This window comes from Ursus americanus, chromosome 14 (assembly GCF_024610735.1).
Source record: "Ursus americanus isolate L20-20 chromosome 14, mUrsAme1.1.p, whole genome shotgun sequence".
Classification (NCBI taxonomy): domain Eukaryota; kingdom Metazoa; phylum Chordata; class Mammalia; order Carnivora; family Ursidae; genus Ursus; species Ursus americanus.
Genome location: NC_142140.1, coordinates 51,870,378 through 51,895,918, shown reverse-complemented (window position 1 = coordinate 51,895,918; position 25,541 = coordinate 51,870,378). Strand labels below are relative to the sequence as shown.

The window sequence follows — 25,541 nt, the reverse complement described above, 5'->3', positions numbered from 1 at the left end:
GGGGAGAGGAAGAGAGAGAATCTCAAGCAGACTCCCCCCACACCCAGCACTGAGCCTGATGTGGGGCTCGATCCTACAACCCTGAGATCACGACCTGAGCTGAAATCAAGAATCGGATGCCCAACCGACTAAGCCACGCAGAGGCCGCTATTATTTTTTCTTTAAGATTTTATTTTTAAGGGGCATCTGGGTGGCTTAGTTGGTTAAGCATCTGTCTTTGGCTCAGGTCATGATCCTGGGGTCCTGGGATTGAGCCCTCCATCTGACTCCCTGCTCAGTGGGGAGTCTGCTTCTCCCTCCACCTCTCCCCCAGCTTGTGCTCTCTCGCTCGCTCGTTCACTCTCAAACAAAAAATAAGGGCGCCTGGGTGGCTCAGTCGGTGAAGCATCTGCCTTCGGCTCGGCTTAGGTCATGATCCCAGGGTTCTGGGATGGAGGCCCTCATGGGGCTGCCTGCTTGGCAGGGGTCTTCTTCTCCCTCTCCCTCTGCCCTTCCCCCTGCTCGTGTTTTCTCTCTCTCTCTCTCAAATAAATGAATAAAATCTTTAAAAGATAAAAATAAAAATAATATCTTTTAAAAAAAGATTTTATTTTTAAGTAATCTCTACACCAAATATGGGGCTCAAACTCACAACCCCGAGATCAAGAGTTGCATGCTTTACTGACTGAGGCAGCTAGATGCCCCTGAGCTATTTAAATGTACAGCATAATAACACCAGCAAATAATGACAATTTTATTTCTTTATCTCCAATCTATACCTGTTATTTATTTTTCTTGTCTTATTGCAGGGGTTACAGTGTGATAGTGGCTTTTTTATTCATGATGTTAAAGGAGATGCATTAAACACTGCTCAGTTAAATTTGATTTTTGCTGTGGGTTTTTATGTTATGAGTGTTTAATTTTATTCCTAGTATCCTAACAAGATTTTTTTTTTAAAGAATGGATGTTGAATTTTAATTAACGTTTTTTCCCTATTTCCATTTTTAAATAATTAACATATGATATTACATTAGTTTCAGATGTATAACATAATGATTCAATATTTGTATATATTGCAAAATTATCTCCACTATAAGTCTAGTTAACATCGATCACCATATATAGTTCTATTTTTTTTTCCTGTGATGAGAACTTCTAAGATCTACTTCCTTAGCAATTTTCAAATATATTCTACATCTATTTTACACATAAGGACCACACAGAGAAGAATTTTACAGCCACATCTGTGCTCAGTAGGAAACAGTGCTGGGATTATTTGTCATGGGCATGGGAAGGTAAAATAGCCAACATTTCCTTAGGTTTTCTCCAATGGCATGGTTGGCAGATGGGTTGTCCTCACTTGAAAAATCAAATCGATTGGTAGGGTTTTCCTAAAGGGATGAATTAGGAAGGATTAGAAGCCATATTCAGTTTCAGCAGGAGAGATCACTGTGATTGATTAGCAAGGTCTTTGAGGCTACAGAATTAGAAGGAGTCAGTATGTACACTTCATCTCAGCCATCCCTGACCCAAAATATAATATCATACTTGTTCCCAATATTGGTCCTACTGTGTGCCAGGCACAGTGCAAAGCCCTCTACAGGCAATGTTTATTATTTTTTTTTCTTATTCACAATCACCCTGAAAAGAGAGCTTAATTCTTCTGTTTAAGATGTTACGAACTGGATGCTTGTGTCCCCTCAAACTCATATGTTGAAAACTAATCCCCAATGTGATGGTATTTGGATGTGGAGCCTTTGGGAGGTAATTAGGTCACGAGGGTGGAGCCCTCATGAATGGGATTCATGTCCTTACAAAAAGAGACAGGAAAGGGGCGCCTGTGTGGCCCAGTCAGTTAAGCATCTGCCTTAGACTCAGGTCATGATCCCAGGGTCCTGGGATCGAGCCCCATGCCAGGCTCCCTGCTCAGCAGAGGGCCTGCTTCTCCCTCTCCCTCTGCCCCTTCTCCCCAGCTTGTGCTCTCTTTCTCACTCGCTCCCTCACAAATAAATAAAATAAAATCTTTAAAAAAAGGGGGGGAGGGACAGGAGAGAGATGATCTCTCTCTCCGCCATGTGAGGACATAGCAAGAAGATGTCCATCGGCAAAGCAGGTAGCAAGTCCTTACTAGGAACCAGCTCAGCTGGTACCTTGATCTTGGACTTCCCAGCCTCCAGAAGAAGAAGATTTATGAGAATTAATGTCTGTTGTTTAAGCCCCCCAGTTTATGGTATTTCATGAGAGCAGCCTGAGCTGAGCTGAGCTGACAAAGACAACAGATGAGGAAAGTGAAGTTCAGCAAAGTTTTAAAAATTACTCAAGGTCACGCAGCTTATAAATGGCGAAACGGAGATTTTCACAGGAGCTTTTTGGATCCAGAGTCCATATTTTCAACTTCACTGCCAACCGAAGAACAGGGTTAGCTCTAACATTTCTCAGCTGTGTGTCCTCCGATATGCTTCTGGGTCTCTGCTCCACTTTGCTGCAAACTCCAAGTTACTGGCACAGTGACCCCAGGGAAGGCACTAACGCCATACGTGGGTGCAGCTGGAAAGCATTCTGGGATCAGGTCTGCCGTGGGCACAGTCACAGGAAGCAGCTTGTCATATCTGCCATCCCTGCCTTGTAATACCTGTTATTAATACTGGTCCTGCCCCAGCTGACATCTTCTGTGTGCCCAGCACTGCGTGAAGTGCTTCCAGGCATCCTTCCACTTATGTCTCCCAATCATCTTTAGAGACAGCAACACATTCTCCATTTTATAAGTGAGGCAACCGAGCTCAGAGACGTTGAGTGATATCAGTGGGGAATTCGATTTCAAACCTGGCTATGTTGGACTTCAGAGCTGTTTTTAATGACAGTGACAAATGCGTGGGGGCAGCTCTGCCACCTTACAGGTGTGTGTCCTCAGGGATGATCTTAGCTCTTCTTTGAGCCTCTGTTTCCTTTCCATTTATTCTTAGTAAAAGGATGGCACGGAGGGTCAGCTCCCCTGTATCCACAGTTGGCTAAGAGCGGCTGTCCGGGGGCTTCCGGGAGAATTATTCTGAAGCCACGTCCAGACTGAGCAGGAACACACATTGGGTTGATGAGCAATGTCTGCCCCCAGCGCCTGCCATGAAGCCGGAACGCCTGCTACGGATCCGCATCCAGTTTCAGAAGGTTAATACTTTACTGATGGCCATGTATCGAGGCCCTGCTCTGTGCCAGACAAAATCCTTTATGGGAAAATTTCTGGGCAATTCTTCCAACATTGATCATTATGGGACTCTTTCCTTCATTTAGCAGAAGAGGAAACTGAATCTCAATGAAGGGGTAGGGATTTACACAAGGCTGGGTAGCATGCCAATGGTGGATCAAGAATTCAAGTCCAGGGCTTGGACATCACAGCCCACTTTACTAACAAAAAGGCTAATAACAGTAGTAAAAATAAGAGCAAAGTGAAACTGAGCCCGTACTCTACACCTAGCCTAGGCATCACTACATTTAAACCCACTCTGTTCGCTGAATCTACCCATTCAATTCAACAAGCATTTACTGGCTGCCACCATGTGCTGGCTTCTGGCTCCAACCTTCTTACTGTGTATCCTCTGACACTCACACTGTCTCCCTGGGCCTCTGTCCCTCCACTAAAGATACGGCACCAAGGTTCATCACGCACGAAGATGGATTCTGATTTCCCTTCTGGGCTCGGCAAACTAGAGTTCTGTGACTGGTTGATAATGTCTGCTTGGGGAGCCCCCCCCCCAATAATTATCAGTACACAAAACACTGTTTCAGGACACAGCAGATCCCAGCGTTGGAACTCCTACCATGTGCCAGGCACTGAGCAGGTGCAAAGGTTTCATTGACTTCCCAAAACCACACTGAAAGCCAGAGATCATCTCCATTTCTCAGATGGACAAATTGAGGGTCAGAGGGACCTGTGATTTGCCTGGGAGTGACCGGTAGCAGAGGTAGTGATGAAGTTTGACCACTGATCTGATTATCCCAGAGCCTACAGAGCCACCCCAAATGTCCTCAACTTGGATGGGGTTAAAAGGTAATTGGGATCTTGAGACCCAGCCTACTAATCTCCCCAGCACCCCATCTCCCTCCCATCTGTGCCAGAGCTTAGCAGGATCAGTGTCGCGTTTCCTCTGCAGCTCAGCCGGCTGAGCCGCTAATAGGGATCGGATTGGTGGAGACCACACCCGCCCGGCCCCAGCCCACAGCAAATGCGTGGCCTGGGATGACTCGGGGATCACAGGGACCTTGGAGGGCTGTCCCAGGTCAGGAGTGGAGGGGTGAACTCAGAGGGGAGGAGGGTATCCAAGATGGGGAGGCAGAGACCAAGTGGGAGCAATAGAACCTTCCCTCCCAGTCTCTTCAGCTTTTCCTCTGGTTCTCTCCCTCTTTCTGTTTCTCTCTCCTTCTTTCCCCCCTCTGTTTCTCTGTCCTTCTCTCCCCTCTGAACCCATCTGTCCCCCCTCCCTCTCTCTTTTGCCAACTCTTTTGCACCATTGCACACACATATGACAAATGGATTTTGCAGGGTACACACCTGCAGTCACGTGCTCTGTAGACCCGCCTGTGACTGACCCCTTTGGCCCCAGCTGTGCCCCCTCGCCCCAGTCACAGTGATAGATGCCTGGGTACTGGCGACAATAGGGCATTGAGTGACTATGCATGGTAAGGCTGGGCCACCACGTGGTGCTAACTAGGCCCTCCACTTCTGGGTCCTTCTCCCTCCATGTAGGGCTCTCACTGTCTCAATTTATCCCCTCACTTCCTCCCAGCCTGTCCCCATGGTGGACCTCTGCCTGAGTGCCCTCTAGGGGAGTAACCAGGCCTTCCAGGGCTTCAAGGCCCTTGCGTGACCTCTGACCACACCCTCGCCCCTTTGTGCATCAGTTTCCCTCTTTCAAATGAAGGAACAGATCAGAGGAATCGATGCTGGGCTGTTGTGGGGGTTCTGAGGGTCCTCAGGAGGCTGCACGCACATTCCTGCACCTGGGTTGGCAGCCTGAGGCCCAGAGAGCAGAGGGAGCCTGCCTAAGGTCACACAGCAGGGAGCCAGGTGGGCGGGTCCCAGGGTCCCATGCAGGAAGGGAGTGCAGAGCATCCCTCCACCCACTGTGCTCGCCACAACTCCAAGAAGAGGCCCAGAAAGAGACACAGTGCGCAGAGACACACACACACAGACCGGAAAGACAGTAAGTACGGAAGAAGGAGGCCTGGGCGCTGGGACCAGACAAAGGACGCGCGGCGGCGCGGGGAGCGGAGTCGCGCGGCGGGGGCGGGGGTGGAGCCGGGGTGGGGCTAGGACTGGCCAGCCCCGCCCCCGGGATACGCCCGGGTTGCCGAGTGGAAATCCGAGGGCTCGGGCGAGGCCGGGCCCTGGGGGCCCCAGGGGGCGGGGTCCAGATGGGCGGGGCAGGGGCGTGGTTATACAGGGCGTGGCCGGGCGTGGCCGCAGGCTCGGGAGCTGACCAGCTCGGTAGCTGCTGAAAGCACCGGCAGTGGGGCGAGCGGCGCGGGCGGGCGGGCGCTCTCAAGGTCACCCCGAGGCCCAGAGCCCTGGCGGGGTGGGGCGCCTGGACCTGGCCTAGGGGACATCCCTGAGCTCCTTGCCCCATTCCCTGTGGAGCGGGGGCCCAGGAGTCAGGAAGCCCCCCCCCCCCCCGCCGCGGGCCCTCCTTTCCCCTCCCCCTCCCCGAAGCCTGAGGCGCCCGCGCGAGGCTACGGCCCGCTAAGAAGCTCCGAGAAACAAAGGGACGCGGCGGCAGCGGCGGCGGGCCCGCGGGGCCTCCGGGCGCGCCCCCTCCTCTCCCCTCCCCGCTTGCCGCAAGGTCGACGGGCTCGAGGACGAGACGCCCGGCTCCCCGGGCGCGGCCACTGCCCGGGGCGCGCGATCCGACGCCACCCGCTTTCCCGGGGTTCTCGGGGACGGTTTGCCGCCTTGTCCTGGCCCAGCACCAGTGATTGGGGCCCTGCGTTTGCCTGGGAGGCCTGCGGGGTCCGGGCCTGGATGGAGAAGGCATCCTCCGCTGCTGCGGCCCCTCCCCCATCAGGCCTGCTGGAGGGGGGCAATCCCGCCCCCAGGGCGCCGCAGGACGCCTCCCCGAATCGGAGTTCCGCTCCCTAAGGCCTCTCAGGCCAGGCTCTATTCGCCCCCAGCACTATGGGTGCGGCCCAGCCCACTCTCAGACCCCGAGGCTCGGTCCTACCCCCCCCACCGGGGCCTAGCTAGGCCTGGTCCTACCCCCCCACCCCACCCCCCGCCATCTCCGCGGAGCCTGTGCCTAACCCCTCCCCAACCAGGTTCCATCTCAGCGACAAGGGAATACCTACAGTGACCATTCTTGTGTGCCCGGCGGGCGCGGTCCGTGTTGAGGGCGGCTCCGGGGGTCGTGCACTCCTTGGGGGGCGCTCGATGCTCACGCCGGGGTCCTGCCCGGGCGGCCTCTGGCGCGGCCGCTGCAGAGGTGTAGATGAAGACGGCGGCTCCCTCGAGGGCCGGGGACGGGCCCGAGCCCGAGGACGCGCGCGCGGATAGCCGGGCCCCGGGGTGGCCTGCGGGCGGCAGGGGATGGAAAGAGGGAGCGGGCGCGGGATTGAGAACGCCCCCTGCGCGGCCCCGCGGGGCCCGGGGAGGTTGCGCTTCCTGACAGAGATCGCGGCGCTCTGCCTTTCGCCGCCGCCCCTCGGCCGGGCCTGTCCGGTCCTGGATGCTCAGTCCTCTCCCCTCGCCCGCCCTCCCTCCCACCCTCCAGCCCGCGCTGCGCGCTCCGCGCTCTGGGCCGCGCCGCCGCCGCCCCCAGCCCTTTATAGGAGCAGCTGCCAGAGCCGGCGTCGCTTATTGGCTGCGGCAGCTGAGCCCCGCCTCCTCCCGGCGCCCGACGGCGCGGCAGGTGGAAGCGAGCGCGCGCTGGCTGGGACTCCGCACCCCCAGAAAGCACGCCCTGGGGGCTCGGGTTGCCAGATTCGGGCCCCTTTGCCCCCGTGGACTCTGCTTTCTGCTTTGCCGTCCCTTCTCGGGCAGGCTTTCTGCCGGAAAGACAGGGAAGGCTCCTCTCCTCTGTCCAACACCCTGAGCTCTTGGGGCGAAGACAGCGAGGAGATATCGGTGGCCCGATTGGACGAACTTCCGGAGTTGCTGTCCATCAAGAAGATTGGAAAGGGACGAGGAACCAAGATTTCTATGAGCAGAGGCTCAGGTCCCCAGATTTGGGGGTAGCAGGTGTAGCCTCCCAAGACCAATGGAGAACGGTGGCGGTGGCAGGGGCTCTCGTCTGCCTGCAGAAGGAACTGGGACCCTGCGGCTTTTGAATGGGTTAGGTTCAAAAGGTTCGTTAGAAAGGTGGGGACTGGCACCCCGTAGTACAAGGGCACTAGGCACTTTTCCAAGGGGGTGAAGAAGTTTGGGGCTTAGGATTCCAGGCCAAACCCACTGGCGCGCTGCGGTTCCGGGAAACCACCGGGCCTTCTCAGACCCCATAAATTTTGGGTGGGTGGATCTGTTGTATAAATGTCCTGGCTTTCCGAGCTCAGGATTGGCCTGCCTGTGGAGTCACGCTTCTTCTCAGCTAGGGGGAATCTGGCTTCTCTTTCAAGCAATAGCAGTTGGTGCAGCCTCCTTTGGTGTGCGGGCTCAAGGACACGTTTACGTCGGGACGGCTATCAGGCAGGAGGAAGTGTTCTCACTAGGGCAGGGTCGTTTTCGAATGAGACTTCAGCACCACAGACAGCGGCCCGACGGTCTGGCCGAGGGCGCTGAGGGCTGGGTAGCACGGGGCCCCTAATCCGGGAGTCGCAGCCTCCACCCTATTCTCGTCCCTGCGCGCCCTTTTAGGTTCCAGACTGTCCGAGAATGCCATCAAACCCAGCGAGGAGAGCCTAATTTGACCAATCAGGGACTGCCCTCGGGAGAACCAATTGAGGGAGGATGCCCTCGAGATTGAGCCAATGAGAGAGCGCGCAGCAGAGAGCACTGCCACGCTGATGGAGAGAACAGGCCAATCACGGAGGCCCGCGCAATCTGGGCGGTGGCGTTGCAGGTCCCCGGGTGGCCCCTCTTGGGTTTGCCGGGGCGACCTGGCTGTCTAACATAGAGACCCCGAGCGAAGGCTTGTTCCCCATCCCGTGTTCCTCCCGGCTCCTATCGGATTGCAAATTGTGCCTGTGCCGGGAGGGGAGCTCCTCCCGGGCGCGCAGACCCTGCTGCGGTTTCCATGGAAACTGCTGGCTCTGGACGTGCAGGGATAGCGAAGGGGACTGAGCCCTGGGGGATTTGGGGAGCTCGCGTGGGTGGCCCCAGCGGCCGGACTTGCTCATCCTCGCCGACACTTCCGTCCCTGGTTGGGACAATACCCGGTCCAAAGTGTAAAATGAAGCCTAGCTGCGGCCCCGCCCCCACGAGCTGGTGAGGAGCCAAGGGGCCAATCTGCGAGTGGCGCCACAGGGCTCCCTCGGGCACGTGCCCAGGCTCGCGGCTGCGGTCCCCGGGGTCACGTGGCTGCAGCCACCAGGGCCCACGCAGTTTGCGCGCCACCTGGCGGCCGCCGGCCTCGTATCGCTCCCCGCCTGTCTTGCTGGCGGCCGACAGGAGGCGGCGGCGACCTCAGCATCCTCCTCCGGGAAATGGGGCCAGGGCAGCCGCCCCGTCGCTGCCAACTCCCCTCCCCACCGCGGCTTCCTGTTCCAGGAACACGCCGAGCCGTTCTACCTCAGGGCTTTGGCACTGGCTGTTCCTTCGGCCTGGGATTTGCCTCCTCCAGCTTTTTTCAGGGACGGAACCTCTTTGTCATTCTGGTCTATGTTCAAATGCCACCATCTCAGAGAGGACCTCCCTGACCACCAATTTAAACAGCCAGAAACTAACATCACTCTATTTCCTGCACGGCATTTGTCACAGCTGTAGATGTCTTATTTAGGGGTCTTCTGAACGTCTCCCCAAGCGGCCCCTGAGTTTTCTGACGGTGGGGAATACGTGTTCTATGGGAGATTTAGGAGTGGGCATCAGGATCCTGAGTCTTGGGAGATGTCCCGTGGCCTCCCAGGCTCCCAACTTCCCAACCCTGGGCCTGTGGCAGGGAGTGTTCAGAGCTGCCAGGCCCAGATAGCTGAGGCATAGCAGAGGCTGTTAGGGAAAGGGCATTGTCCGGCATGTAGGGGCATCACCACCTGCCCTGGCCTTGCTCAGAAAGGGACCAGGATGGAGACAAAGAGGGGCCCGGCCCCCCAAATCATCCAGGCCTAGGGGAAGGGCGTCTCTTTTCTCGCTTTTTAATCTCGCTCTGCTCTCTTGACACAGTTCTAGCAGTGCCCCAGGCGTCACCTCCAGAGATGGGGTAGGGTTGGGGGGGGACCAGCCCCGGGGGACCCAGCCCTTAGGCAGGGCAGGGGCGCCTCCTTCCGGCCCGCGGTCCGGGAGGCCCCCGCGGCTGTCCGGGCCCCGGCAAGCCAGGGCATCTTGTCCGAGCGGACGAATAAATAGGGGCGGTCAGTGGTTGGATGGGTCAGGCCGGCTTGTGGTCTGGGTGGCTTTTGAGCGTGTGGAACTTGACGCTGTCCAGCTTCTCGAAGCGCTTCCCGCAGCGCTCGCACGTGAAGTTGTACTGCACCTCGGCCGTGTGCTTCTTCATGTGCCAGTTGAGCGACGCGCGCTGTCGGCACTGGTAGCCACAGATCTCGCACCTGCCGGGAGCCGGCGGGCGACACCGGGGGCGGGGTCAGACTGGGGTGGGGCCGCATTGGGGGCGGGGCCCAAACTACGAGGAACCCGAGGGGTGGACCCGCCCTCTGCCGGTCCAGGTCCACACCCCCCTCCCCCTCAGCCCCCTCGAGGGGAAGCCTGTCACTCACTGCAGGGGCGTCTCGCCGGTGTGCGTGCGTCGGTGTACCTCCAGGTGGTTCTTCCTCTTGAAGGACTTGCCGCAGGTTTCGCAGGTGAATTCACGGACACCTGGGGGAGATGCGGAGCTGAGCGCCCCGGCGTCGGGGGCAGGGGCTGCGGGATGTCCCTGCTGCGCGGCCGGAACCGGGTCTCCGGGGCGGTCTCCCGGACCTCTGGGCGCAGGGACAGCAGATCCCACAGCCTCACAGCCTCTGGGAGCCACTGCTGGCTCTAATAACGAGGGCGGTTATTACCGAGGGCAGCTCACAGCCCCGTATGAGGCTCAGAGACTGCCCGGCAGGGCGCCGGGGCAGAGCTGAAATGTGAGCTCAGCTCCCCGGGAGGCACGGAGTCCAAACTGTCAAGCCAGAGTGGGTCTGAATTTGACCCCAATATTTGAACTTCGGGGCGATTTCACATAAAAATCCAAGGTTCCTGCCTCTTGAAAAATCTGAAGCTGTGCCCTCCCGCGGGACACAGGCACCACAGCTACCCACTGAGTCAGCAGCCCACGCCCTGGGTGGCAGTCCTGGGGGCGGGGGCAGTCCTATGCCTGGGAACCCAGTGCTCCCTGGGGTTTCAGCCGGCCTTCCCCCGCCCGAGATCCAAGCCCACGACCCTGGGCCCCGCGTTGCCAGCCCCACCCTGGGTCTGACCTGAATGGATGATCATGTGCCGCCGCAGGTGGTTGGATAAATAGAACTTCTTGCCGCAGCCAGGGTGTGGACACACTTTGGTCTTCCCTTTCCGATGCACAAGATTGACATGGTTCTGTAGGCAAGAGGGGCAGGAGTGGGGCTGTGGGTGCCATGGGCCCGCCTCCAGGGCTCTCCACGGTGGAGGCAGATAAGGGCTGCTGGGAGGCAGGCCAGGGCCAGCCTCTCTGGAGGACTGAAGAGGGGTGCCCTTGCCCTTTCGAGGGCCTCCCAGCTCTGAGCAAAGGCCCAGGGACACAACTGGGATCCACCCCAGCTTTCCTGTGCACCCACAACAGCCAGGGCCTGGCCAGGGGCATTAATCAGCTTTGTCGTAACCTTGGGGGGGGGGCTGCTATTGGCCCGGTTTATGGATGGGGAGATGAGGTTCCAGAGGCTTAGGGTTTGGCCCATGCCTCACAGGTGGGCAGTGACAGGGCTGGCCTGGATCCCAGGGCTCTCAGTCCCACAGCAGGCTTTGCCACGGACCTGCGCTGCCCCCAGGTCTGGAGCAGGCAGCCCCCTCAGTCACTCCTTTGTTCTTTTATTCTTTAAGTCACCAGCACACCTGTAGCTCCAGTGCCCAGCACTAGGCCTGGCACCCGGTCGGTGCTCAACACACGCTGGAAAAGGAGACTCAGCAAATTCAAAGGCCTACCGGTGCCGCCTCCTGCCTCAGGTGGGAATGTGACAGGACCCTGTCTCTGCCCTTGGGACATCCCGTCCAGGCTCCGGAGGACAAACTACAGGTACGTCCTGGTGGCGCAGCGACCTGGGGCTCGCAGGCCCTGCCAACCCTGGGGGACTAGGGTGGGCTTCCTGCCGGAGGGGCATCCTGAGCTGAGCCTGGAGAAGAGGCATCCGGAGCCAAGAAGGTGGCCGAGTTCAGGTTGGCTGAGAAGGCACGACAGGGCAATGGAGAGCAGGAAGGGGAGGCAGCGAGGTGACTCCTGGTGCCCTGTGGCCGAGGTAGGGTCAGTGAGAAGCTGAGAGGTCAGCATGTGGGAGGCAGGCCAGTGGCACCCGATGGGGCCAAGTCGAGCCCTCTGTGAGCCACAGACACCAGCACACAGGCCGCGGGAAACGGAAGCAGGCCTTGCTCGGCCTGTTTGGGTGGTGGCCTCACCTGGAAACTGCTGAGGGCCACATAGACCTGGCTGCAGCCCTCGTAGGGGCAATGGAACATCTCTAGCAGGCCATCGGCATCCATCACCCGAGTCCGCTTGCTCCGCCGCCTCCTGGAGGGGAAGGGGCCCATGGCATCAGGGCTCTCACACCAGGCAGGTTGTGGGCCCCGGGGCTGCTCCTTGTCCCAGCCCCCAGCTGCCTAGGCACCCACTTCTCGGGCTCCTTGGGGATCTCGTAGATGATGGCCGACATGTCGCTGCCGTCTAGCTCCTCCCCGTCCGCCTCCGCTTCGGGCTCTGCGCTCTCGGGCACCGTCGCCGCCAGCTCTGCCAGCTCTGGGGCCACGGGCTCCTCCTTCTCCTCCTTCTTAAGCATGTACAGGTCCTCCTTCTCTACGGGGTGGACACAGGGTGGGTGTCCGTGGGGGACTTTGCGGTTGAGACGCTGGCTCCAGGGCCACCCCTCCACCCTCCCTCCTCCTCCCAGGTCCCGCCGCAACCCCTGCCAGAGACCACACCAGCCCCCCTGGACCGGTGCGGCCCCCCCAGACCTTTCTTGGTCTCGATGCCTGCCAGGGCGGCAGGGTCCATGGTACCGGGCTGGCTGCCCTCGGGCTCCGTCTGGGTGTAGGCAGCTACACCCTCCATCATGGCGCAGGGCACCTCATCCCCCAGGCCCCCAGCGGGCGCACTGTTGCCTGCGGCCACGTTGAGGTGGATGCCCTCGGCTGTGAGGGCATCGTAGCCGGGGCCGGCGATGATGATCACCTGTGAGCCAGGCACCATGCCCGGCATGGGACAGCTGGCCACCACCTCGCCCAGCGCCTCCTGGGGCATGTTCTCAAAGAGGGTGCCGGGGCCCGGGCCCACTTGCACGGGCACTGGCACGCACACCACCGTCTCCAGGGCCTCGGGCCCGCTGCCTGCCGGGTTGGGGCACAGCGGGGTGCCCTGCTCGGTCAGGTTTTCCATGTGGTGGACGTCGAAGGGGATGTGCATGCCCTCCTGAGTGATGAGCCCGCTGCTGCCTGCTGGGCTGGTGGGGGTGACCGCCGCCGCCGCCGCCACTGCCTTGGGTGGCTGGCCCTCAGGGGGGTCCTCGGAGTCAGAGCTGGAGCCTGAGCTGGAGGAGTCGGAGCTGCCGGCCGCCAGGCCATTGCCCACTGTGGTGACAGAGGAAAGGGGACAGTCACAACAGCAACAGTGGTGGCAACACTCTGTCGAGGGCTCACTAGGGGGCACGGTAACCCCCTCGGTGCCACAAACATTGGTCATTTCTCAGTCCCCCTTGTGCCTCCAGACTCAAATTCTGTTTTTCTGGCCCTTCCCTGGTGTCCCCTTCTTAGCCTCGTTGGCTCTTACAGGTCTGGAAGGTTCTAGCCAGGGCTCTCCTCAGTGCTCCACTCACCCCAGGGTCTCAGCTAGCCTGATGGTGTAGATCCTGCCTCGTTCTTGACACCAGCTGGGTGTCTGACGATTCAATTCGGATGCCATGGGTTAATGACTCAGGTCCCACAAGACTACCTGGCCCCGCTTCAGACACCGGCTACAAGACCCAGGCCGTTGTAATTCTGGCTCTAAATTGTGGGTTTCTACGACATTCTTTTCAGGTTCAATAATTTTCTAGAACGATTCACAGAACTCAGGAAAATGCTTTACTTATAGCTACAGTTTTATCACAAGAGATGCCACTCAGCGATAGTCAGATGGAAGCGGTGCCCAGGGCAAGGTGTGGGGGCTGGGGCGGAAGCTGTCATGCCCTCTCCAGATGCGCCACCCTCCTAGCACCTCGAGGTGTTCACCAACCTGCAAGCTCTCTGGACCTCCTTATTGAAGAGTTTTTGCAACCCAGTCTCCAGCCCCAGGCTGCTCCCTGGGGGCCAGGGGTGGGGCTGAGATCCCCCGTCTAATCATGCATCTGGCCTTTGATGACCAGCCCCCATCCTGAAGCTATCGAGGGGACCCTGCCTGAGTCACCTCATTAGCACGGACTCAGGTGTGTTCCAAAGGGGCCCCTTATGAAAGGGGCTCATGATGAACAATGAGGAACATTCCCATCACTCAGGAATTCCAAGGGTTTTAGGAGCTCTGTGCCAGGAACCAGGGACAAAGATCGAATATTGATTTTTATTACCCTGCCACCACCCATACCCAATGCTTCCATGTGGACAGCTCCCGCCTGGACCTCCTGTGGGGCTGGGGACTCCTACCTCCTCCTGGCTCCTCTGCTGCCCCTGGTGGGGGGGGGGGTGTCTCTCAGGCACCTCAGAGTCCTCCCAGCAATTCTGGGCTCTGAATCTTCCCTAAGAAAAAGCCCACACCCTTCCCAGTCATCCCCATCTCAAGGGATGATGGCGGCTCTGTCCTTCCAGGTGCTCAGGCCAAACGAAGTCCTAGGGCTGCCCTGACTTCTCATTCTCTCACACCCACTTCCAGTCTGTCAGCAAAACCCGCTGGTACTACATCCACGTATTTAGGGATACTAGGCAGGTTCCTGCCTCAGGGCCTTTGCATTTGCTGTTTGCTTTGCCTGAACACCCTTCTCCCAGACACCTGCAGGGGCTCCCTCCCTCACCTCCATCAGACCCTTTCCTAAAATGTATTTATTCAGGGAAGCCTCTGACTACCTTATCTCAAATAGCACTCTTTTCTCTCCTTTATTTCACTCCAAAATACCAGAGTTCTCTAGATTTTAATTGTTTATCTTGTTTCCTCTCTACTTCCCCCCTAGATCATAAGCTCCACAGGATAGGGGGGCCCTGTGCACAGGCCCCAGTGCCCAGAAGGCCGCCTGGAGCACACTGAACGCATGGCTGTAAAAATGAATGACTCTCAGCCCAACGTTGTGATGAAGGTCAAGGAGACCGACATTTTGCCCAGGCATGTCATGCTAAAGTCCACACACGGGGAGAAACGGGGGACAGAAAAATCAAGAAATGACCCTCGGTTACACACTCCTGAGAGAGTTGGGGTGCACTGTCTGGGGACCATGTGTCCTACCCTCCCAGAAGGTCACATGGAACACACAGGCTCTGGAGCCAGACTTTGGGGGTGGAATATTGGTGCTCCCCCCTCCAGCTGTGTGAATGTGGGCGCCTTATGTAACCTCTCTGGGCCTGGAGATAAGTTGGCACCTACCCCAGGGGGTGTTTGGGGTAATGAGTAAATATATGTACAGGGCCTAGGACAGTACCAGGCTCTGAGTAAGTGCCCTATCAGTGTTTCTATGATCACTCTTACCATAATGCCCCATCCCTGACTCATGGCCCTGGGATGGCAGCAGGGGTGGGGTAGGGGGTTTGGCCCCTCCTTGTAACTGCCTCCCCAGCTGTAGCGTCCAGCTGTGAAGGCCAGACTGCAGCCACAGCAGACCCGCCCTGGACCCCAGCACTCGTTCCTGAGAGCCACATCTGGCAGCCACTGGTGTCAAAATTGGGTGGGGGTACAAGGGGCTCCTCTGGGTGCCAACCCCAGCCCAGCGGACCCATCACCAGAGGGGTCAGTCACATTAGTCCTGGGGCCTTGGTTTCCTCGACTGTCAAGTGGGGCTAATGAAGAGCTGTAGGGAGGACTCAGGGTGGTTTGGGGGGGGGGGGGACCTGGAGCGGGGAGAGAATGGCTGAAGAGCCGGCTGCATGTTGGGGTCTGGCTGACGCACACGGGACAGCCGTTGGCCAGGGGGCCCACCTGGAACACCTCTCGCCCACGGCTTCCCCTCGGCCAGCTGGGATGCCACCTGCTCTGAGATTCCTGCCAGCGCGGGCTCAGCCCTGGCGACTGACCTCACCCTCAGCCCTGGCAGGGCACCTGGCAGTGGGCCCCGCGCTCCTTGCAGCTGAAGCTGAGCCCCTGAGGCCGGCAGGCAGGCAGGCAGGCAGCCCCTAGCCACCCACAGCGTCTCCTCTGCTCCCCTACCAGGGCCAACTGGGCCTCAGTAACTGAGTCCCTCCCAGTCCTGCTGCCGGCTCAGGACACGTGACCCACATGGGACGGCAGACAACGGGCAGTGGGGAGACAGATGGGGGTAAGGGAGTGGGGTGTGGGGAGATTGGGAGACTGGGGGCAGGGAGAAGGCAGGAGACAGAAGGGAGAGGATGAAACAGAAGAGTGTGAGAGGGAGGGGGAACAAGAGAGAGCTCAAGAACAGAGAAATGGGAAGGAAGGAGGAGAACAGAGAGGGGAAGAGGATGAGGCTGGGAGAGACAGCCCAGAACCAAAAGGGAAAGGGCCAGGGAAAACAGGAGGAAGAGGCCAGGAGAGGAGTCAAGCCTGAGGAGGCCCAGCACCCACCCCTCCCTCCAGCCGCCGAGCCAGGTGTCCCAACCCCCAGCCCAGCTGGCCATGGGCACAGGTGGGCCAAGCTCTCCTGTCCTTCTGGAAAATGGGGGCCACCGCCTCTCAGCTCCAGAAGGACTCAGCAGACTGCGGCCCGGCCTGCCAGGTCGGGGCGTCGTCCCTAACGCCGGCGCCGGCCTCCTTGCTATGATGCTTCCAGTGCTGGCCTGAGACCGACAAGACCCGCGAGGGCAGGGAGTCCAGGGCGACTGAGGAGGAGGAGCGCTGAGCCCTCACCCCTCGGACCCACCTCTGTCACTGTCGGGGTCTGAATCGCTGAGGGGCTTCAGGGGCGAGTGCAGGTCTTGGAAGTAGCGGTGGCCGGCCTCGCACTGCCACACGGCCGTGGTGTACAGGCCGAAGGTGGGGTCCAGCTCGGCCAGGTGCGGCTCGTAGGGGCAGCGGTGCCTGTGGTCCTCGTACCAGATCACCACGTTCTTCAGGCAGTTCACGTTGCGCCGCCTCCCTGCGCACACGGGGCGGGGCCGGAGTCAGGGGCGGTGCTCGCCCCCCGGGAGCCCCAGGATGCCCCAGCCTTACGGCTCCCGGCGGGTGAGACACCTTCCTGCACCCTGTCCAGGCCCGTCCCCAGTGTGCAGATGACGAAACAGGCCCTCAGCACTGAGATCCACCCTGGTGATAACAGAGACCCCCCGGCCAGACCGGCCTCACTGAATGGGTGAGACCCCGTAAACTGTGGAGCCTGGCATATGATAGGTGCGCAGTGGTCATGAGCTGCTTGTTGTTAACAGACTCACCCTCATCAGTGTCTCTGGCCTGGACCTGCTGAGTCCCTCCGCCCTGGTCTCTCTGCTCCCACTCTTGTCCCACTACAGTCTGCTCGGCCTGCAGCAGAGGGCGCCTGCTGCAAACACTTGAGTCAGGCCATGCCTCTTCTCTGCCCAGAATCCACCAGGGCTCCTACCTGGCTGGAGGTAAAAGCCAAAGACCTCCCCAGACCCACCAGGCCCTGCGTGTTCTGCTCCATTATCCCCTGCAGGTCTCCTTGATCACTTCACCCCAGCCTTGTGGCCTCCTCCCTGCTCCTGAAATGAGCAGGGTATGGCCCTGCCTCAGAGCCTTTGCACGGATTGTGTCTCCTTCCAGATGACTGCCTTGCCCTTCCCCCTTCACCCAGGTCTTTCCCTCAGTCTGCCACCCCCTCCCCACTATCTTTCTGGCCAACCTGACTTGCTTCTTTTTCTCCACGTAGTATCTAGATACCATCTGTGGTTATCTGTGTCTGTGTTTCTGTCTTCCCTACTAGAATGCCAGCTCCCCACGGGTAGGGACACTGGTCTGTTGCTCCTCTTGTATCCCCAGTGCCTACACAGGGCATGGCACACAGTATGTTTGCTGAATGAGTAAATGCTTCAAGGAGCTGGGCACCCAATGGAGACAGACTGTGGGATTCAAATCCTGACTGCCACTTTGTAGCTGGGTGGCTCCAGGCAAGTGACTCGGCTTCTCTGAACTTCAGCTGCCTCTCCTGGGCCAGGGGAGAATATCGGTCCCTGTTCCTTGAGGGCTGCCAGGGAGGAGGGAGGGAAGACATCGACAGGGCATAGAACAGGGGTGGGTACACTTTGAATGCCCAAGAAATGGAACCTGTGATATATCTAAAGATGCTGGTCCCGTAGCCAAGGGGGAGGACCCCCCCCCCATCTCCCAGGTTGGGAGGTGAGGAGGGCGCCCAGAAGGGTCCTTGGGCCTAGGGATGTTGTCCGGGGCCTCCAACCCAGTGACGACCATGGGGACAACAGGGACACCACCCCTAGCCGCCCCTCCAGTTCAGCACTTGCCTCCTTATCTCCCTCCTCACCCTTTTGGGATTTGGAGGTCACAGACTTAGCTTAGCCCTTGCCTCTGACAGCTGTGAGAAGGGAGGGGGACTCACTGCCACCAGATGGCTGGCCTGGACCGCTGGCCCTCACCCCACTGGACAAGGCCCGAGACCCACAGCGCCAGGGCTCCGAGGCTGTGGCTGAGGGGCAGGAGGAAGGCGCTCTAGGCCTCCACTCCGACTGCTCACGCCACGCTCCCCTCGGCCTGGCACATGACACGCTCTTTCGGCCCCAGCACAAGCTGTTCCCTCTGCCCTGTCCAGCTCTTCCCTGGGTGACACCCATGCACCAGGCGGGGCAGTGCAGGAGCTAAGGGGACTGCTCGGGTGACACAGGTTTGCAGTCTGGCCTGGCCCCTTGTCAGCTGTGCAGCGTGGGGTGGTGAGTTGGCCTTTTATGGGGGTGGTGGGGGCACCGCCACCGGGCACAGCACAGGTGCCAGTCCCCTTCCGGCCCCTGCCCCCTGCCCCTCCCCAGGCCCAGCTGAGTCCGGCCCTTCCTCTGGGCCCCTGGTGCCCCCAGTTCCCTGCTACGGCCCTGCTGGGCCTGGTCCCATCTTTCCCTGAGACCGTGGGCTCTGCGAGGGCAGGGCTGGGTCTGTCCTGGTCCGCACAGCACTGGTGCATGCCGGCCCTTCACAAATGGTGCCTGAGAATGAGTGAGGGAATGAACAACAAAGCCACTTACTCCCAACACCCATCCCCTCCCCACTGGCTGCAGCCCCACTTACTTTTCTTCCGCTTTGGCTTTTTGGGGACCTGCTCCCAAGGCTTCCTGAAAGAGAGAGGCAGGGGGAGTGAACATAGGGCCTGGCTGATGCTGAGCTAATGACAGCATACGGCTTCAAGGCCGAATTGTAGCTGCCGTTCTATTTCCCAGGGCTCTTCGCGTGGACTCTCTCCTCCACTGACACCAGCCCTTGGACGGTGGTCTAGCATCACCACCTGTTTCACCAAGTGGGAAAATGAGGCTGAGGAGGGAGGCTGCCTACCCAGGGGCCCGTGGCCAGGGAGTGGAGAACTCAGAAAAGGGGTAACAGGAAGTCGGTGGGGCAGGCAGAATTCTATGCTGGCCCCACGATTCCCAACCTCGGGTCACACACTCTATAATCCTCTCCCCTTGAGTGGGGTGGCCTGAGAATATGACGGGAGACCACTCCTGTGGCTAGGTGACTTGGAATCAATCAGGAGGGAGCTTTCCAAGGTGGGCCTGGCCTAATCAGGGGAGCCCTTAAGGCCGAGGCTAGGAGAGGCCTATGAGGGGCTGGGACCTGAGAACGGCCTCTGGGAGCTGAGAGCAATCCTGGTTGACAGCCTCAAGGCTGTGGGGACATCAGCTGTACAATCCAGGAGGAAATGAATTCTGCCAATGCTCCGAGGGAGTCTGGAAGCAACTCTTTCCCTAGTCGAGCCTCCAGATGAAGACACGGCTGGCTGAAACTTCAGGCCTGTGAGACCTTGAGCAGAAGACGCAGCTAAAACATGCTAGACTCCTGGCCCGCAGAAATGTGAGATAATCCATGTGGTTTTAAGCCATGAAGTCCGTGGTCATTTGTTCCATAGCAATAGGACCTTTGTGGAGTCGGCTTCAAAACTGGCACTGCCCCATCCAGGGCCCTGAAGCTTCTGCCCCCCAGGCTGGTTGAGAGCCCTGGGGAGACCGTCAGACTGAGCCAGGATGCCTGGCCCTGTAACGACCCTGCCCCCGACCTGAACTGCCTGCTCTGTGTGGGTCCCAGGCCAAGGCGCTGCCCCCTCCATCAGTCCTGCCCCTGCAGCCAGCTCGGGCCCACATGCCCTGGTCATCATACCCGCCTGGCTCTGGGGCCTTCCCCGCTTTGGCTGGAGCCCAACACCCTGACCGTGTGCCTCAGGGAGCCCAGGGTAAGGCCGGGCCCCAACGCTGGGGACCCTCCAAGGCTTTCCGCACCCCGATGGCCACCAGAACTGCCAGGTGGGATCCTGACCCCATCCAGGCCGCTCGGCTGGGGCCCAGTACTGGCTCTACACGTGCTGTGGGCAGGCGCTTCAGAGTCACCTCTCCTCGACCCGTGAGGGGCCTCCCTCTGCCCTCCTGACACCATGCTTCTGGGTCTGCCTGCCCGCTCTGGCTGCTGCCTCAGCCTTCCTTTTTTTTTTCCTTTAAATTTATTTATTTAAGTAATCTCTACACCCGGGGTACCTGGGTGGCTCCGTCGGTTAAGCGTCTGACTCTTGATTTCAGCTCTGGTCTCAGGGTTGTGAGATCAGGCTCGTTGCTCAGTGGGGAGTCTGCTTGAGATTCTCTTTCCTCTTTCTCTCTCTCCCTCTGCCCCTTCCCCCACTCACACTCTCTTTCTCTCTCTCAAATAAATAAATCTTAAAAAAAAAAGTAATCTCTATACCCAATGTGGGGCCCGAACTCATGACCCTGAGATGAAGAGTTGCATTCTCTTCCGACTGAACCAGCCAGGTGCCCCTCATCCTTCCTTTTCTACGCTGCAGCAGAAGGCCCTGAGACTCTGGGTAACCTTGTCTCCCCATGCCTCAGTTTCCCCATCTGCAGCAGGGGATCATAACCATGCCTTCCTTGTGGGACTGGCATGAGGTTATGTGCATTGAAAGAGCTTGGGGCAGCCCCTGGCACTTAGTAACCAGTCGGCAAGTGGTAGAGATGATCACTGTGATTGTCGACATTGTCACAGAGCCTCCCCGCTACGGGCCAGACTGTGCTCTCACCACAAATTATCCTGACAGGCAGTCCAGGGTCCCTTGTCGGCTTCACCACCTAGCCCACCTGACCCCTGTCCAGCCTGCTAAAAATTTGCAGCCCCCACGCCCCACGTCTGGTCCCAGGACAGCTCCCCTGGGCTCCTCTGCCCCTCCTGCCCCTGGCTCTGCCCCGTCCAGGTCTCTGCCCCCTCCCTCACCCCCATCCCAGTTGCCTCCATCCCCTCCCACGGCTCTCCCCTCCCCTGCAAGGGGGAGGCTGGCTGCCCCAATCCTCACTCACACCCGAGTCCCAACACCCATGGCCACCTCTGTGCACCCACGGCCTTGCCATGACCGGGGTGCTGGGAACACTGCTTGGTGTTTGGTGCCAGTCAGAGCCGAGTTCAAGTTTCCTCTCTGCCACTGACTAGCTGTGTCTCGTCCCCTCTGACCCCAGTGTCCTCATCTGGGGAAAACAGCAGTGCCTCCCACACAGAGTTGCTGCGGCAATTAAACGAGGCCAGACCTCAAACTGCCTTCCCTCCCCTTGCCCACTTCTCCGAGTTCCACCCCTTACACATCACCCTGTTTGAGGACAGCAGCTGCTGGGGCTTCTCCAGGGCTCTGCTTTCCTCGCAGTGGCCAGCCCCCAAACGGCGCCCAGCCGTTCTCCTCCGCCCTCCTCTGCCATGTGCTTTCACGCTCGACTTCATCATCCCCACCAAGTGTCCAAACACACCACCAGTTCTTCTACCCTGGATTTAAATAATCTGAAGCCCCTTCCCTGCCAACTTCCGCCCATTCCTCTGTCCCCCTCTGAGTTGTTTATACACGTGCACAGCCTTCCTGTCTTCTCCTCCGTCTCCCTTGAGCCCCTCGAGTCAGGGTTTTCTCCATCATACCACCAACTGCCCCATTTCGGCCCCCGGGGTGGCCACCTCACTCGGCCCAGCAGCGTTCGACTGCAGATCCTTCCCGTGGCCTCCAGGACGCCGCCCCGGCGGGTTCTCCACCAGCCTCCAGGTTGCTGCTTCTCCCTCGTATCCCTGACTTCTCTAAACACAGACTGAGAGCGCCGGGCTCAGACCTGTGTGTCTACCCAAGCCCCCTTGGCACCCTCCAGCACCATACCATCACTGGCCTGGTGACTGCCAAATCCGGATCTCCCACCTGGCCCTCTCCTGACGACACGACCAGCACGCTTCCCCAACATTACCTGTAGGGGTCTCGCAGACGGCTCACACGTGAGCTGTCCTATTGCCCCCGAACTAGCCCTTCTCGTTAATGGCGTCTGCAACTTTCCAGGTGCTTGGGTCCAAACCGGGGGACGTCTTTCGTATCCACACCCATCAGCAAACCCCATTGGCCCTAATTTCAACCACTTCTCTCCACTTCTGCATGGCCCCGCCTCACTCACCTGGACAAGAGCAGTCAGCTCCTTCCCAGTCTGCCAGCTCCAGCCCTCCCCCACCACAGCCTCAACATCGGAGTCCGTGTGCTTCTTTTGATTTTCTTGTTAACATTTGAAGATGTAAAAAGAAAAATTCAAACACATGCAACGCTAGAGAGAAGAGTGAACTTCCTGGAGCCCATCACGAGGTTTAAAGATGCCAACTCTTAGCCAACCTTGTTTCAGGGCATCCCTCACCCAATCCTCCTGCCACACACACCCTGGAGAGTGCTTCTGTTAAAATATAAGCCAGGTATGGGACCTCTCTGTCCAAAATTCCGTACTTAAAAAAAGCAAAGCAAAAAAAAAAAAAAAATCCTATCAGGCCTCCCACTTCACTGGGAGGAAAAACCAGAGTCCTCCATGCAGCCCACAGGGCCCTGTCACCTTCCTGTCCTCGCCTTTTCCCACTCTTCATCCTCTCATTGTGCTCCGGCCACACGGGCCTCCTCACTGCCCCATGTACACACCAGGCTGGGTCCTGCCTCAGGGCCTTTGCACCTGCCATTCCTTCTTCCTCAAATGCTCTTCCCCCAGATATCTGCATGGCTCTCCCTGGCCTCCTTCAGGTCTGTACCCCGGATGCTATCCTCTCACTGTGGCCCACCCTAACACCCTACTTAAACCTCCAGCACACCCTCCTGATTCCTCTTTCCCTATTTCACTTTTTTTCTTTACATAGCCCCTATCTGTCTCTCACTACATAATTTATTCTTTATAGTAAATGACAGTAAATATATAGTAATAGACAACCTTTGCACAGTGGACAAGTCTCTGCCCTCTAGAATGACAGCTCCATAAGGCTGTGATTTTTCGTGTTGCTCACTGCTACGCCATCAGCACCTATACCAGTGTCTGGGACATAGCAGGTACTGAGTAAGCGTTCCCGAAACAGATGGACACTGGAGACTCCACTATTGACCATTGTTTCCCCGTTCCCACTGGCTGCTGCGTGGCTCTGAGGCAAATTCATGGCCATTTCTCCATTCCCACTTCTTCATGTCTTTTGAACCCCTCTGGTCAGGTTTTTAACTCACCATGCCACAAAACTGCCCTTGTCCCCTGTGACTTATGCCTCAATCCAATAACACTGATCCTAGCCCCACTGTGTCCCTCCTTTTCCTTTCTCTTTTCTTTTTTAATTTTATTAATTTATTTGAGAGAGGGAGACAGCATGAGCAGTGGGGAGGGGCAGAGGCAGAGGGAGAAGCAGACTCCCCGCCAAGCAGACAGCTTGACACGGGCCTGATCCCAGGACCCTGAGATGACAACCGGAGCCAAAGGCAGACACCCAACTGACTGAGCCACCCAGGCGCCCCTCCTTTCTCTTTTCATCCCACTTTTCATTTCTGTCTTCTGGTCCATGTTGTACATAGTCTTGAACTGAAATCCTTCCAGGTACAAGATAGTTACAAATAATTGAAGAGTTTAAACCAGTGATGCCCTGTCTCTGGTCATGTCCATTTTCCACAGGAGACCCCTCACTCAGGGTAGTGTATTTTTCCGACTACCCATGTGTCCCGGGATCCGGTTATTGCCATTCCCTGTCTGGGTTGTCTCAGTGTCCTGGCCCCAGGCCTGCAGGACTACACAAACCGAGCTTCTGCAAATACCACTTCCAGCTTAGGGACCTCCAGGGGCTCCCTCTGCCCAGTGGTTCTCAACTCCAGCTGCACATAATGTCTCCCTGGAAGCTTTGCAGAAAAAAGCACAAGGTCTGCAACTCTACCCAGATTAACGGAGTCAGTAACTCCAATAATGGGCCGATGTCTGGGCGGTTAAGTCGGTGAAGCATGGCACTCTTGATTTCAGCTCAGGTCATGCTATCAGGGTTGTGAGATCGAGCTCCGAGTTGGGTTCTGTGCTGCGCTGGGCATGGAGCCTGCTTAAGATTCTCTCTCCTTCTCACCCTGCTCCCCTCCCCCCGCCTTCCCTGCTTGTGCTATGTCTCTGTCTAAAAAAAAGAAACTCCAATAATGGAACACTAGCTTGAGTTTTTTTTAATGCCCAGCATTTCCTGCTGCACTCCTGGGCATGTAAGCCAGCCTGCCACCCCAGGGAGGCAGAAGGATCTGGTTGATTCTTGATCCTTAGAATCTCCCCCCAGAGAAACATGCCAATGTGTGCAAATAAAAACCAGGGCACAGCAAGGATTCTGTCGCAGCATTGCTTGCGACAGAGAACAAATATCATCATAACCACTAATACCTGGAGTGCTCACTATGTGCCAACCATGTTCTAAGCCTTTTGCTGTATTTTAACTCATTTAATTGTCACGCCAACCTATTACGCAGGAAGGGAAAAGTTGCATCCACACTCCTCATTCTCAAGACTGAGACTCTGCAAAGGGCTCTGCCCTCTGCCTAAGCAGCTAACTTGGGGACTCCTCTTCAACTGAGTCTCCATGGGCTAAGGTGCTCCCCAGGAGCCAAGAGGTTTAAGGGAATGCGATCTGGACTGTGGGGGGTCTTCCTATGTCTGGGGTCGAGGGTTGTGGGAATGGGGCCACACACAGCCCCAGATGGAGTGCCAGAACCTCATGAGGGACAGGACTGGGTGGCCCAGTGTATCCAGTCACAGCCCCAGGCTACACAGTAGGGGTTTTAGAGGATGAGGCATGTGAGATCCCGAGGACCAACAAGGAAGAAGGGGCATTAAGGCCTCAGAGGCGGGGCCGCCCCTCCAGGGACTAGGCAGTTAGAACGCTTGGAGGTGGGGCCCGTACTAGGATTGGGCAGCCACAAATCTAGCGGGCGGGGCCAAGTGTTAAGAGGCGGGTCGAGAGGCTGGGCGCATTCTAGGATTGGGCAGTCGGAAAGACGGGAGGCGGGGCCGCGAGCCAGGCGCGTCCCAGGACCTGCCGTAGGAGACCCAGGCCGGCAGCCCGGCCACTGGGCGGGGCTCACAGGTGCCGGGGGCGGGGCCGTGGGCAGAGGGGGCGGGACCAGGCTCGGCGGGGAATGGGGGCGTCTCCTCCCTCGCTCGCTCCCTCCCTCCCTCGAGCCGGGCCCCCTCACCCGTGGCGGCCGCTACGCTGGCCGCGCTCCAGCGAGATGAGATAGGCTGCGAGCTTGGCGTCGCTCCAGCCGCTGCGGCGCCGCAGGTCCACCCAGGGCCCGTGCGCCTCGCCCAGGTACACACGCCGCACGTCGTACTTCTTCCGGGACTCGAGCCGCCGCCGCGCTCGGTCGGACTCCGTGAGCCGCGGCCGACCCCGCGCCTTGCGGCCCGCCGCGCCCTCCTCGGCCGCCGCCTCCCCGCCTGCGCCCGCCTCAGCCTCCGCCTCCGCCTCGGGCTCCGGCACCCGCTCCGCCATCCCCCCCTCCCTGGTTACCAACCTCCCCCGTTGTTAGGAGCCCGGCCGGAAGTGGCGCGCATCTTCCGCGCCGACGGGAAATTTCTCACGGACTTTCACTGCCCCACGGCGCCAAGAGGAGACCGAGAGCAGAAACTGCGCATGCGCGCCACAAGCGCAAGCAACAACCCATTCTTCTTTCCTTTGTTAAACTTTCTAACTTCGCAGAGACCGAGGGGAGGGGCTGAG

The 25,541-nt window shown here is 58.4% G+C and overlaps 1 protein-coding gene across 1 annotated transcript; it reads right to left on the bottom strand.

The window, feature by feature from the left end:
• Nucleotides 1–9,232: 9,232 nt before the first annotated feature.
• Nucleotides 9,233–25,327, bottom strand: ZNF653 (zinc finger protein 653). Its single transcript, XM_045774538.2, has 9 exons — nucleotides 25,015–25,327; nucleotides 18,588–18,631; nucleotides 16,264–16,479; nucleotides 12,230–12,841; nucleotides 11,891–12,071; nucleotides 11,678–11,789; nucleotides 10,513–10,627; nucleotides 9,826–9,925; nucleotides 9,233–9,657 (listed from the first exon to the last, which is right to left on the bottom strand). Exons 1-9 carry the CDS (start codon nucleotides 25,311–25,313, stop codon nucleotides 9,480–9,482), a joined length of 1,857 nt encoding a protein of 618 aa, XP_045630494.2. The 5' UTR covers nucleotides 25,314–25,327; the 3' UTR covers nucleotides 9,233–9,479.
• Between the last annotated feature and the right edge of the window lie 214 nt (nucleotides 25,328–25,541).

Bases quoted from the DNA above. Each gene is read 5' to 3' on its own strand.
- ZNF653 (XM_045774538.2), bottom strand. From the start codon at position 25,313: ATGGCGGAGCGGGTGCCGGAGCCCGAGGCGGAGGCGGAGGCTGAGGCG. The intron at 9,926-10,512 runs GTCAGACCCAGG...CATCTCCCCCAG, and splicing joins GCACATGATCATCCATTCAG to GTGTCCGTGAATTCACCTGC. The intron at 9,658-9,825 runs GTGAGTGACAGG...GGCTCCCGGCAG, and splicing joins ACCGGCGAGACGCCCCTGCA to GTGCGAGATCTGTGGCTACC.